This window comes from Lytechinus pictus, chromosome 1 (assembly GCF_037042905.1).
Source record: "Lytechinus pictus isolate F3 Inbred chromosome 1, Lp3.0, whole genome shotgun sequence".
NCBI lineage: Eukaryota > Metazoa > Echinodermata > Echinoidea > Temnopleuroida > Toxopneustidae > Lytechinus > Lytechinus pictus.
Genome location: NC_087245.1, coordinates 23,651,229 through 23,664,757, shown reverse-complemented (window position 1 = coordinate 23,664,757; position 13,529 = coordinate 23,651,229). Strand labels below are relative to the sequence as shown.

Here is a 13,529-nt window from a genome sequence, read left to right as displayed (position 1 = left end):
TATGGGGATGATACTGTTGTTTTGACTGTGCACATTTGCTTTTATTGGAGACCCATTTTATAGGATTGTACACTGTACATATACATACAGGTCAAAGTTTGTGACAAGGAACACAATCCTTGAAAATTGAGAATGGAGTTAGATCACTGCTAATTGCTGATTTAATGCTGTCATTTGCAATATACAGTAGCATAGTTTTACAGTACATGCATGTTTCAATACCTTGCAATACCTGCATGTATCAATATTCAGAACCTTGGCCATTGCTTGCATGATGTTACAATGTTTTCATTGCATCTTCCACCCCGTTCTCACTATACTTTTGAAAACTGGAAACCCGTTCCAGGAAACCTGTTTGGAAGATCGCTTTGCTACCGTTCTCATTTGATCACCCGAAGGTGGTTTTTAAAACCACTTCATGTGAAGCGGTTTTGTTGCTACGGGAACGCCCTCAGTGGGGGAAATGTTTCGTGTGAAATTCAAAACCGCAGTGTAGACATTCTACTCACAGTGTGTGGAGAAGCGAGCTCAAATTGTTTGTAGATTGCTTTCTGAAGAATGGTTCTCACTTATGCTAAAATCAGTTTAATGAGGCAAAGCAATTTTATTGCAAGGTAGTTTTCTGAACTGGTGTGAAAGATAGCTTCCAAGACGGCTTCGAGCATTCTCATTGGGTGATTTCAAGTTCGGTGTTCGGGGTTGGTGTTGGTGTTGAGAGCGTAAAAAGGCCACTGAACCGAGCTCCAACACCGAGCTCCAACACCGAGCTGGGTTCAGAGGAATGATACTGATTGCGTTATCGATAACACATGACGTCACGCCTCTGCGCTGCGCTGCTAAATCATCTCAACTTCACGCGAGAAGTCTCGACGACGAAAATGAAATCGGAGAGAAGTGCATTAAATTCTCATCGTACAGAATACCAATGTTTTAATTAATTCAAGAATTCGAAAGAGTGAACATTATTCTTCATCATAATATATACAGCTCAAATGATTTGTACTCATCTTAACTGTAAAAGCTAATTTTACGGGGATGTTTCATCGTGTTCGCCGCCCGTTCACGAGCTTGAGATTGCCAACACCAACACCGAACTTGATTTCATGTTTTTCCCAATCCCTGGGGGTTGGTGTTGGTGAATGGGGAAATTGCACGTAGATCATCAACACCAGCCGCAGTGCTGGGTTCAGCAGATGACATTCAACACCAGCATTCAACACAAACTGCCGGAAATACGTCATATTTTCCGAGGTCAATCCCAACACCAGCCTGATTTCAAGTACGGTGTTGAAATCTGGTGTTGGTGTTGTCACAACACCAACACCAGATTTCAACACCGTACTTGAAATCACCCATTGCACGTGAAACTAGTTTCCAGTATGAGAAAAGGGTCATAATGTGAACAATATCATAAAATAATTAAAATGTTATATACTAGTGTGCAAAATATTTAAAGGCTACTTTTATATAGGGAGAGTTATTCCTACATAAAGTTTATTGAAAAAAAGCTGAAAAAATGAATACTGAAAGGTTTTCAGCCAGACTGCAGAGCCCTATGCTCATGAGCAAATAAGCAAGATTCATTCTAACCATCCCGTGGCTGAATTCACCTCCCTGCAGAATCTTGTGAATTGTGAGACTTTTTCTCAAAGAATTTATTCACTTTATCTTCAAGTGAATAAAATTTTGTTGCATCATTGGAAAGTGTAAATGTTACTCTTTTATAATGGTCATTTATTTTGAATTAAACATTTTGATATAGGTGAATTTTAAGCCTGATAAGATGTATCAAAACATAATTTTCTTCTTCTGTTAAATTCTCTTGCAAATTGTGCAAAACTCTTAATTTTGAGCTAAAATAATATAGATTGGTATGTTGCACCTTGGAAATAGGTCAGGATCCAGCAATTAACAATAAGATACAAGACAAGAGTTTTTAGATTTATGAGTAGCATGAAATCCAGAGTTCTGATTGGCTGGATAATATTTCACAACATGTCCAGGGGGGGGGGGGTGTTTCACAAAGATTTAAGTATGACTTAGAGTCGCACTTAAATGTCTAGTTGCGCGCAGTATAAAAGGCATGACAGCATTGGTCAGATCATGCCAAGAGGACGCGCACTACTCCGTATTGATCAATAAGATTGCGTGTTGCATATAGTGAACGCGTCGACATTTAAGTGCGACCTAAGTCATACTTAAATCTTTGTGAAACACCCCCCAGGTAATTTGGCAATGGTGAGCCATTGAAGAAAATATTATTTATGTTCAAGAAGAAATATATATCAAACAAAATATGAAATTATATGTTCATGAAGAAAAATGTATGCAACAAATATGAAATATATGTATTCAAGACCAAAAATATTCAAGATATCTACACATAAAATATAAAGACATGATTTTATGTACGACACAAAAATATATTCAAGGCATGCAATATTTGCAAGACAAAAATATATGCAAGACACAAAAATAGATTTCAAGGCACAAAATATTTGCAAGACTTCAGATATATACATGTAATAAAGAAACAAAATAGATGCACAACACATAATATATTGGCAGGTCCAAGCTATTGTCCCCTCTGAAGCCAAAATTAAATCTTTGCCTAAATTTAACATATTGCATGTAATTTTGAAGCTTATACTCTGAAGTTTTTGTCTTCTATTTTTTATCTTCTGAAAATGTAAAGTTAATGAATGCCAAGGTCATGAAAACATGATAATGAGAGATTTCCAGCTTTTTCCAATTCACAGAGTTTTAATGACAAAAAAAAAACATATCAGTTTTTGTCTGGTCCCGTACCAGGCTTTAGACAAATTGGGTGTATTAGCCGAATTGGCTATAATTGATTGTAATAAAAAAGCACCCTTTTGGCAAATGGGGGGGGGGGGGCGCTTTGGGATAAAGGGTGTGTTCCCCTTAATGTGATGACGCGCCAGCCCCCACCCAAACGGTGTAAGTCTTGAGAAGAGACTAAAATCCTTGAACATATTTTGTCAAGCGTGAACATATTTTGTCAGGCTTGAACATAATTTATGTCTTGAATAAAAATAAATGAGCGGCTTGCATATCATGGCAAGCCTTGCATTTTGTGCCTTGCAAATAATTTGTTTATCGCGTATATTTTGTGTCTTACATATATTATGTGGTTTAAATCTATTTTGTTTCTTGCATAATATCTGGAGTCTTTCATATACATGTATGTATTTTGTGCCTTGCATATATTTTGAGCCTTGCAAATATTTTGTACCTGGCATATATTTTTGTGTCTTGCTTTTTGTGTTACATATATTCTGTGTAGTGCATCTATGTTTTTTTTTATTATATACATGTACATGTATATGAAGTCTTGCATGTATTTTTTGTCTTGCTCTTGCACATAGTTTTGTTTCTTTTATATATATATTGTGCTTTGCAGTCATGTATATCTTGAGCCTTGCAAATATTTGGTGCTTTGTGCTTTGCATATATCTTGAGCCTTGCTAATATTTCGTGCCTTGCATAGGATATATTTTTGTGTCTCGCATATATTTTGTGTCTTGCAAATATTTTGTGTCTTGCATATATTTTTGTGTCTTGCATATATTTTGTGTTTTGCAAATATTTTGTGCCTTGCATATATTTTTGTGTCTTGTCATATTTTTGTCTTGCAAATATTTTGTGCCTTGCATATATTTTTGTGTCTTGCATATATATCATGCCTTAATATTTTACGTAGCTATCTTGAATATTTTTTTGTCTTGAATACATATATTTTGCATTTGTTGCATGTTTTTTTCATCTTGAACATATAATTTCATATTTGGTTTCATATAATTTTTCTTCTTGAACATAAATAATATTGTCTGCAATGGCTTGCCATAGATGAGTGTGACCTTGGATAGGCCCTGGAGTGGAAGCTGTTGGAATATTCTTGCTTTTAAGCTGCAAAATATACTTGGCATATTAATAGGTGGATTCTGACCCATTTCCAACACCTCTCCTTTTACAACCTATCATCATATTAAAGCTTAGATCTTCAGCTTTATCATGATAAAAGAATCATTTTGGCTCAAATCAAAATTAAGTGTAAAACAACTTTTGTCAGGTATGAATAATAATTTTGTAGCATGTGTTGGATCAAAACTTTCACGTACATCACAAAGTATTTAAATAAATTCAAACACATGACCTGAAAGAATGATTCTTCTTCTTTACAATGATACCAAAATTATTAAATTTTATATAGTGAGAGCAGTAATGACCGAATTAAAAAAGAGGTATTTTGGTCCGCACCCAGCTCATTAAATATGCAAAACCTCTCTAGTCATGAATATCACTCGAATAAATGAAGCTACTTTTTGAGGACCTGCCTACTGACTTTTTAAAGAAAATTCATCAAATGTAATACAAAAGTTATCAGAATTTCAATTTTTGTTTATTTGTGACGTCAAATGCAAGCAGTTTCCCCTCATCGGGAAGTACAATACAAAACATGATGAAACGTTGTATTCTCAACTAATTGAAAATGGTTGTTATTGTACCTTCAGTATTTATTAGACACATTATTTTACCTCCCCCTCCTTCCTGAAAGAAAAAAAAATAGTCATCAGGAGGCAGTAAAAAAGTGAAATGTATGCATTTTATAAAATATTATTTTGTAACACTCAGTGTAACAATAGATTCAGTGAGAAATTTTGGGAATCCCCAGGCCCATCAGCTACTGTACTACATGTAGGAGCGGTGCAAGTCAGATCAGTTAGCATGCTGTAGTCTGTGCCTCTGCAGGATCAGACCCCATTTGACACATTAGAAGATAATCCATTATGTTTCGTTAATACTTTGTCAGTATACATTCACATGTAGGTATTGCCACAGTATGTACAGAATTTTCATTGGAAATCCATCCTGACATCAAGTTGGTTTTAATGAAAGCAGAATATTGAATGAAGGTTTGCATTTTAGTGGAGAGCTGACGAAAATCCATTGGCTATCAGGAACCGTAAAAATGTTGAATTATGACATGTATCATATGTGCGCAGTGGCTGGCCCCATATTGTACAGCATATCATCATGGATGTGCCATCGCATGACAAAAGGAAGCAACTCTGATTTTTTTTTAGTTGGGATATTTCCTGTATGCTCCACATGGTGGATGCTATGAAAGGAACTGGAGTCCCATACCCCCCCCCCCCCCCATTTCCATTTTGCAAGTAACACATTTTCCTCATGAACTTAAATTTACTCATTTCCACAGAATCACTTCCTTTTGTTATGGGATGGGTGTTATGCCATTTCATTATGAAAAGACATGTCTGATGATGTACTGAATGATGCACTGATATCCAGACTACAGGAACTTCAGGAAGCAAATATCATTTCCAATTTGCTGTTGTTGAGAAAACAGCATTACATCATGGAATTTACATCACATGACACATGGAGGTGCTTCTCACATTTGACTTCACTATAAACTCAAAAAATAAACATCCATAATTGTTTTCCTTTGACGATGGACTTTTGCCAAAATTCCTCTTGCTTTCATTTCACCTGTTTTTCCTGTTTTAGTCTCTTGCTTCAGGTCTTTAGATATGAAATGATACATTTACAAGCGTTTGTGACATCTCTGCCCTTGTTTGGCTCATATTTTCTAGCATCCAATATTCCAATTTACACGTTGCTCTTTCCAAACATGATTGAAATTGTTTGATGTAGGATTAAAAAAAATTATTTATATATTTTTTGGGGAGGGGATGGGTTGAGGGTTTTTCAACATGCATTAGAGTCTACATGTACTTGCATCAAATAAAGTATAAATAGTTGTGAAGGTCGAGGTAATCAGTGTTGTGGGTCTCAAGGCTGACTTAGGCCTCAAGGCTACAAAATCGTCCTCGTCCTCGAGGACGGAGGTTAATCCTCGGGTCAAGGCCGGTCAAGACTGGGAAAATTTTAGGGTGTGCAAATGCAGAATGTCATCAGATTCTCTAAAATAGTATTGAAAATAATAGAGAGAGAGTGGACTGTCGAGTACGCCCATCCACCTGCCCTCCTTTCTTACTTTCTTTTGTCTTTCTATTTTATTCTTGATGTCAAAGCCAATTCAGTCAGCGCAGCTGCTCTGCATGCATGCTGCACCGACAATGATGTGACAGAGACTCGACTTGCACATGTGCATGCTAGTACTGTAAAAAAAATGTTTGCCTTGTATTGGAATATTCGGCCTCGGTCTGGCCTCGACCCTTCCGGCCTTGGCCTTGTCCTCAGGTGGGCCAGCCTTGGCGTTGGCTCGGGCAATCCGGCCTTGGCCTTGCCTTTGTCCTCGGACACAACACTGTTTGTATTATCCATGTATATTACTTTCAAACATTTTATAAAACATTGCTAGCAAAGTTCTTGAAATTGCTGTTGTGTCAAGACCAAAAATCTATACAAACATACATGTACTATCCCTCAACTTCTATACTATTGGTTTGCTAAATTTTCACACCACAATATGCACAGGCAGTTTGCAAATGAAAATTACATTTTGAAATGAAATAATTTACATATCGTTGTACCCGTATCTGAATAAAGCAAAACCATATTTTAAAGGGCAAGTCCACCCAACAAAAAGTTGATATGAATAAAAAGAGATAAATCCAGCTACCCTGAAAATGACATTAAAATTAGATTTACATAAAAATAATATAAAAGAGTTGTGACATTTTTAAAATTTTGCTTAATTTCACAAAACAGTTGAACATCCTGGTCGGTATGCAAATGAGGGTCCTGATTTTAGTTCTCCTCATTGTCATATGAAACGAAAGTTTTATTTTCCCCTGAACATGTGGAATTACCATTTTATTAACATTCTATAGTTCAGTCATATTGGTCCTTATTGTCATATTAGTAGAAAATGAAATATTGTATAATTAAAAACAAACAGACAAACAAAAGAAATAGTGACTGAGGGACATCGACTCTTATAATGTATAACACTGAGTAGTGCATATATACATGTAGTGTAATTGTTTTGCAAAAAAATAAGCATAACATTAACTTAAAAATGCTGTAACTTTCTCATTTACATGTACATCCAATTTGATGAAAAAATTTTCAGTGCTATTTTGATGTCATACATGTATGTATGCACATAACAAAATTTTCTTATTTTGGGGTGGACTTCTCTTCACCTTGTGCATTCAAACAACTAGTTTTAAAGGAGAATGAAACCCTTGAAACCAGCTGAATCCATATCAAAGAGAAAAAATCAAAGAAACATATTGTTGAAAGTTTGAGGAAGATTGAATGAATAATAAGAAAGTTATGAGCATTTGAATATTGAGATCACTAATGCCATGTAGATCCTCCTATTGGCAATGCGACCAAGATCTGTGATGTCACACACGTACAACTCCCTCATTACTTTAGTACTTATTTCACTTATATTCTCACTTTTATAGAGTCTATCACAAGGTGAGGTGTTCTCTTTATGAGAGGACAAGTACAGAGGTTTCACAACATTATATCATTGATGAATCGTTGTCATATGATTAGAATGAGCAAAAAGAGATGTTTTGGGGTACATTTTCAGTGTCCAAAAGGGGAGAGTTGTTCATCTGTGACATCATAGATCTTGGTCGCATTGCCAATAGGAGGATCTCCATAGCATTAGTGATCTCGACATTCAAATGCTCATAACTCTCTATTGCTAGTCCTATTTTACTCAAACTTTTGTTGATCTTATTCTTTGATTTTTCTGCTTTCACAAAAGCTAACTTGCTCTAAGAGTTTCATTCTCCTTTAAATATTATAATTACCATAAAAATTAGGCCCTATTTATAAGATCTGTTTTGGGGAGGGGCATACAATGTATGATGACTTGCCCTCTTTAATTCCCAGTACATTTGATACAAAATAAATTAAAGAAAAAAGGGCCATTTGAAAAGAAAAGATTACCTTGGTATACTGTGAGTTAAGTACAATAAACTAAAATTTGTGATAACTGAACATAAATCCCAGTGTACACATTTTAGGTTCATAACTTCAAAAATATTCAGAAGGATGTCTGGAGGTTATAGGAATTAAACTTGGCCACATTTCTTTCCAAGATAAAGCATTGATAATATATTAATGCACGTACTGCAGAAAAATACAATTAAATTTCTAAGAAAAAGCTTTCACTAGCAGTGCAAGGTTGACCAGGGAGTCAGTCGGTCAGTATTCCAGAGTCTGATCTGATTTTGTCTCCGTTGAACGAGGGTAATTGGATTCACCCCAGATTAACGGCAGTCGCCCTTCCTCCATTTTCGAAGTTCCTATTAAGAATTGAAAAATTTGTCATTTCTCATTTCAGACAACAACCCAGCCGACACCGGCACCCACAACATTCGGCCCTCCAGTCAGAGGGTCCTTCACAGGTGCAATTGTCCTCGACACCCCATATCTGCGATCTTATGATGATGTTCGAGCCCAAGGCACTGATGAACTGATGACGAACTTCACACAGGCGGTAAGCTCAGATCACTTTGCAGACACAAATACATGGTCTTCATGTAGTGCATAATGCAGAGTCTCAGAAGTATGATATTCAGGCCACTTCATATATCACCAGAGTAACCGTCAAATTTAATACGAGAACTTGTTCAGGCTCGAAAATACCCGATAATTATTTTCCGCATTCAAAGCAACCTGAAGAAGTCACTTTTTGGGTGTTAAAGTTCTCAAAGTTACTAGCATGCGCAGTATGGTCTGATAAGCAGGTGGTTTCGTGACATTTGCTCCGCTGTAAATTCCACACATGTATCAAATGACCAACTTCAATCCTGGGTCTAACATTGTACCCTACCCTAAACCTAACATAAAACCCCATTGTAATCCTAACCCTAACCCCACATCTTAATAGATGAAATAAGCCCTGAGCAATTGCCACAGGAGAAAATGTCATGTCACCAAGCAAGCAAGGTGTGGGAATCAAATTCGCTAGCCCAGCAGCCACCCACGGCCCCCGTGCCCAACGACATGCTAGTTCCTGTAATTTGCTTTCACACTGCCGAAATACCTGCGACCTTGGAAAAATACCCGCAAAAGTTCTTGTAATTTCAACAACAAGTACCTACTATTTAACTGGTATTTTCTTTCTAACGCGTAATCTGCTTCACACTGCCAAAATTGCTGGGTATTTTCTGATCGGGGTACATGTAGATCAGGGCAAATTTCCCAATCAGAAAAATGAGAAAATACCTGGAACTGATGAACTTTGATGAGGCGCTCTGAAAACACTACATGCCCCTCACATTGGCTTTGGAGATCTGTCGTGCCCGTTTTTATTTATTTTTCCGCCATTGTGCTGTATCGAAATATGCCTGATATATAGAAACCTTGCCCTATTTAGGACCTGCAACATATTCAAAAATATGGCAAAGAGAATGGGATATTAAAATTTTGAATTGACTACATATGGAAAACATGTAGTTTCCATTCAAACATCTAAAATCAGACTTGTACTGTATATATGTATATTTTGCTTTTAAATACTCAGAATAAAAAGTAAAAAAAATACAGGGCATATCATGTAGCCTTTTGCAGTTACAGGATGTGCGATGAAATACAGGGTGAATGATAGTAATTTCAGGATTTAGGGGGATTTGCATTATAGGATTTGAGCATTGTCAGGATCTCAGCAACCGATTGCACACAATTCAATCCCTAACTTCATTCAATATGTCCTTTTAAACATGTCATTGTCAGATTCTTATGTACTGGAAGAACATTGGTAATCTTTGGTTCGTGATATTAACTGGCAAAAAAAACCGATTAATCACTGCCATAAATTCACATAAATATCTTAAATATCATTACAAGTGATGTATGGATTGTTTTATTTAAATTCATTGAGCTACAAAATACGTTTTTTTTTTCAGTAACACATTCATCTACATGTACATGTGCAAAAATGAATTTATGAATCACGGATTTGTGAATGGATTTATGCATCATGTATACTTACCTGAAATGATTTTCCTTTATACCTGATCCCGGTTATACACCGGTATAAAACAAACCTATAACCAAATTCTATATATATTATATCATAAAGCCATATTTCATAACATAATGTACTTTTTTAAGTGTCTATCCGCTTACAGGAGAGAAGAAGCTGATACTTCTATTTATGGAGCACCCCCCCCCAAAAAAAAGAAGATATGTGACATGCTAATACCAAATACAGAACGATGGCTATAAGAAACCCTATTAATCTCACAATTACTTGCATTTGTTAACTAGTGTCGCATAACTACAAGTATAAATGTAATCAACAATTGGGATATTTACTTTATTCAAAATAGGGATAATACCTTGTTAAACAAACTTAGCCAGATCAGTACTGGCCATTTGATAAAGACATGCTCTGTATACCCTTTCACAAATCAGCAAGATTGCCATGAGGTGTGAAACGCTTTCCATTCTTTCTGCTTATCAGAGTGGAGACACTTAATTTAGTAATTTAGCGTTCAGTGCTTTATGCAGGCTCCGGTATTCCATCCATGTGGAGATGTATAATAATACAAGCCCTACCAAGACTGTTCTTTGTATTTACAGTAACGATCATTTTTCGTTTTAAGAGGCATAACCACATCAAATGTTTCATGTTCTTAAGCGTTTCGAGCGTGTTCTCGTATTGTTACATGAGTCTCTAAACGAATACTAGCCAAAGGAAACAATTCCAGAGTTTTATCAATTCTAACTTCTCCACCAAATCCTTTTTGACCATGTTATATGCTTAATATGTATAGATTCTGAAACCAAACCTATACAAAAATAAAAATGCCTGGTAACTTTTTTTTCCATATTCCAACAAAACACGGTACACATTGGCGGAGAGGATAGACTGTCGTAAACATAAATTTTATCATACTTATTTGAATTAATTCACTCGGCAGTGGCGGACCCTGACCCGGAGGAGACGGGGCATTGGAGGGGCACTGTATTGTTTGTGAACAATGCTGTGCCCCTCCGGTGCTTTGTCTCCTCCGGGTCGCGGTCCGCCACTGTCACTCGGTGCTTACGACCGTCCTTAACAATTTGTATTTCTAAGCTAAGTAGAGTTTTTTGTTTTTTTTCCTATTGCAAGTTACAAAAATCCACTTAAGGAGCATCTCAGTTGGACATGGTATTCTATCGTGCCCAAGCCGCTTGTTTTTCATGTCATGCATCATATCACTCCATGCAAGTATGTTCCCCTGTTATTACCCGTGCGCACACACATTCACTCCCGCACTCGCACAACCCGTCACAATCTACCAACCACAACATATACACATACACGCACACTCACACTCACACACACCTACCCTCAGTTCACAACACAGTTCTTCATCCACAATACGGTTTCATTCAAAAAGTCTAAATGATACCCCGTGACGAAAGCATGCATGACCAAGACATGATAGACTCAGAAAGTAAATATTTCACAATAGAAGATTTTAATAATAAATTCAACGTTTCACCGAATGATTCTGTTACTACAACCGAAACCAACACATCTTTTAACAGCATTGCTAGTGACCAAAATCATATTTTGTCTAGTCATTCTTTAGGTTTTTTGCACATCAACGCTAGAAGTTTAAATAAATCATTTGATTCGATTGAATTACTCCTTTCCAATATTAACAATTACCCCTTCTCTATTATCGGTATATCAGAAACTTGGCTGCACAAAAACTCACCACCTCTATTTAACATTGATAATTATAAAATGATTCGTTCTGACCATGATCATGGTAAAGGGGGTGGCGTTGCCTTGTACACGCGCAATGATATACATTTTAAAGTAAGGGCAGATATACATATCCAAGGCACGGAGGATATTTTCATTGAAATTTTAAACAGTAAAAATAAAAACATAATCGTAGGTAATGTGTACAGACCCCCAAATGGTGACATTGATTTGTTTTTAGATAAGCTCGATCAATGTCTTAGTTTTATTTCTCGGGAAAATAAAGACATTTACATAATGGGAGATTATAACATTAATCTTATTAATACTGACAATAATTACACTCTAAAATTTATTAGCTCATTGCTTTCATACTCTTTCCACCCGCATATTAGTAATCCGACACGAATATCAAGTACGTCTAAAACCCTCATTGACAATATCATTTCAAATGTAACTAACAAAAACTTCATAAATGGCATAATTTATTCTGACATTTCGGACCATTTACCTATATTTGTTATTTCTAATCAAGCTAAAATTCAACAACATACAAATAAAAACAAAAAAGAAATGCACAGAAAAGAAACCCAACGCAACATCGATGCACTAAAAACTGATTTAGCTGAAGAAGATTGGAATGAAGTATTGAACGAAACTAACGCCGATGTTGCTTATGAAATATTTATTCAAAAACTTTTACATTATTATAACAAAAACATACCTCTTGTAAAAGATAAGGTCCTTAAAAAGAATAAACAACCATGGATCACAAAGGGCATTAAACGATCAATATCAACACGGAATAAACTCTATAAGCAAGCTCTAAAAACTCAATGTAAGGTAAAATTTGACAAATACAAAAAATATAGAAATAAATTGACATCCATTATTCGTCTATCTCGAAAACTGTACTATTAAAAAAATATAGAGGAAAATGCAAATAATGTTACTTTTTTATGGAAAACTGTCAACGATCTCTTAGGTAAGAAAAAACATGATATTGCAAATAGTTTTAATGTTGATGGTCAAGAAATTACTAACCCAAAAACAATTTCAAATGCATTCAATGATTATTTCACTAATGTAGGTCCCAATCTGGCCTCAAACATTCATGTAAATGATTCACATTTCACTAAATTCCTATCTCCAGCATGTGAAAACTCACTCTTTTTAAGACCAACTAATGAACTTGAAATAATTAGTATTGTTCAACAACTGAAATCTAGCAAGTCTTGTGGGCATGACGGAATTAGTGTTTATTTGCTTAAACAAATTATTCATTACATTGCTCATCCACTATCCAATATATTTAATCTCTCTCTTTTAACAGGCAAATGCCCGGATTCCCTGAAACTCGCAAAAGTAATACCAATTTATAAAAAAAAAGATTCCTCCTTAATCAGCAATTACAAGCCCATATCTTTACTACCATCAATATCTAAAATTATTGAAAAAATTATTTATAAACGACTCTTTACTTTTCTGAAAAACAATGATATTTTTATTCCTAATCAGTTCGGTTTTAGAGAAGGACACTCAACAGATTATGCCTTATTATATATGTACGACAAAATCATTGAAGCTTTCACCAGAAAGGAACATTTGATTGGAATTTACATGGATCTTTCGAAAGCTTTCGATACAATCGACCACAAAATATTAATTTATAAATTAAAGTCATATGGAATAAGGGGACAAGCACTATCCTGGTTTGAAGACTATTTACATAATCGACAACAATACGTACATTTCCAATCTCAAAACTCACAAAAACAAAATATCAAGTGCGGCGTACCACAGGGATCAATTCTTGGACCCCTACTTTTTATTATCTATATTAATG

At 35.6% G+C, this 13,529-nt stretch overlaps 1 protein-coding gene across 3 annotated transcripts in view; it reads left to right on the top strand.

The window, feature by feature from the left end:
- Positions 1-13,529, top strand: part of LOC129271435 (uncharacterized) — a 30,074-nt gene that overhangs the window by 9,222 nt on the left and 7,323 nt on the right. For all 3 annotated transcript variants that reach the window (XR_010293390.1, XM_064098530.1, XM_064098534.1), the window contains exon 5: positions 8,321-8,476. Coding sequence is in view for 2 of the 3 variants with exons in the window: in XM_064098530.1 (XP_063954600.1) it covers positions 8,321-8,476 (156 nt within the window). In the remaining variant the exon portion in view is untranslated. The remainder of the gene's footprint in view (positions 1-8,320; positions 8,477-13,529) is intronic.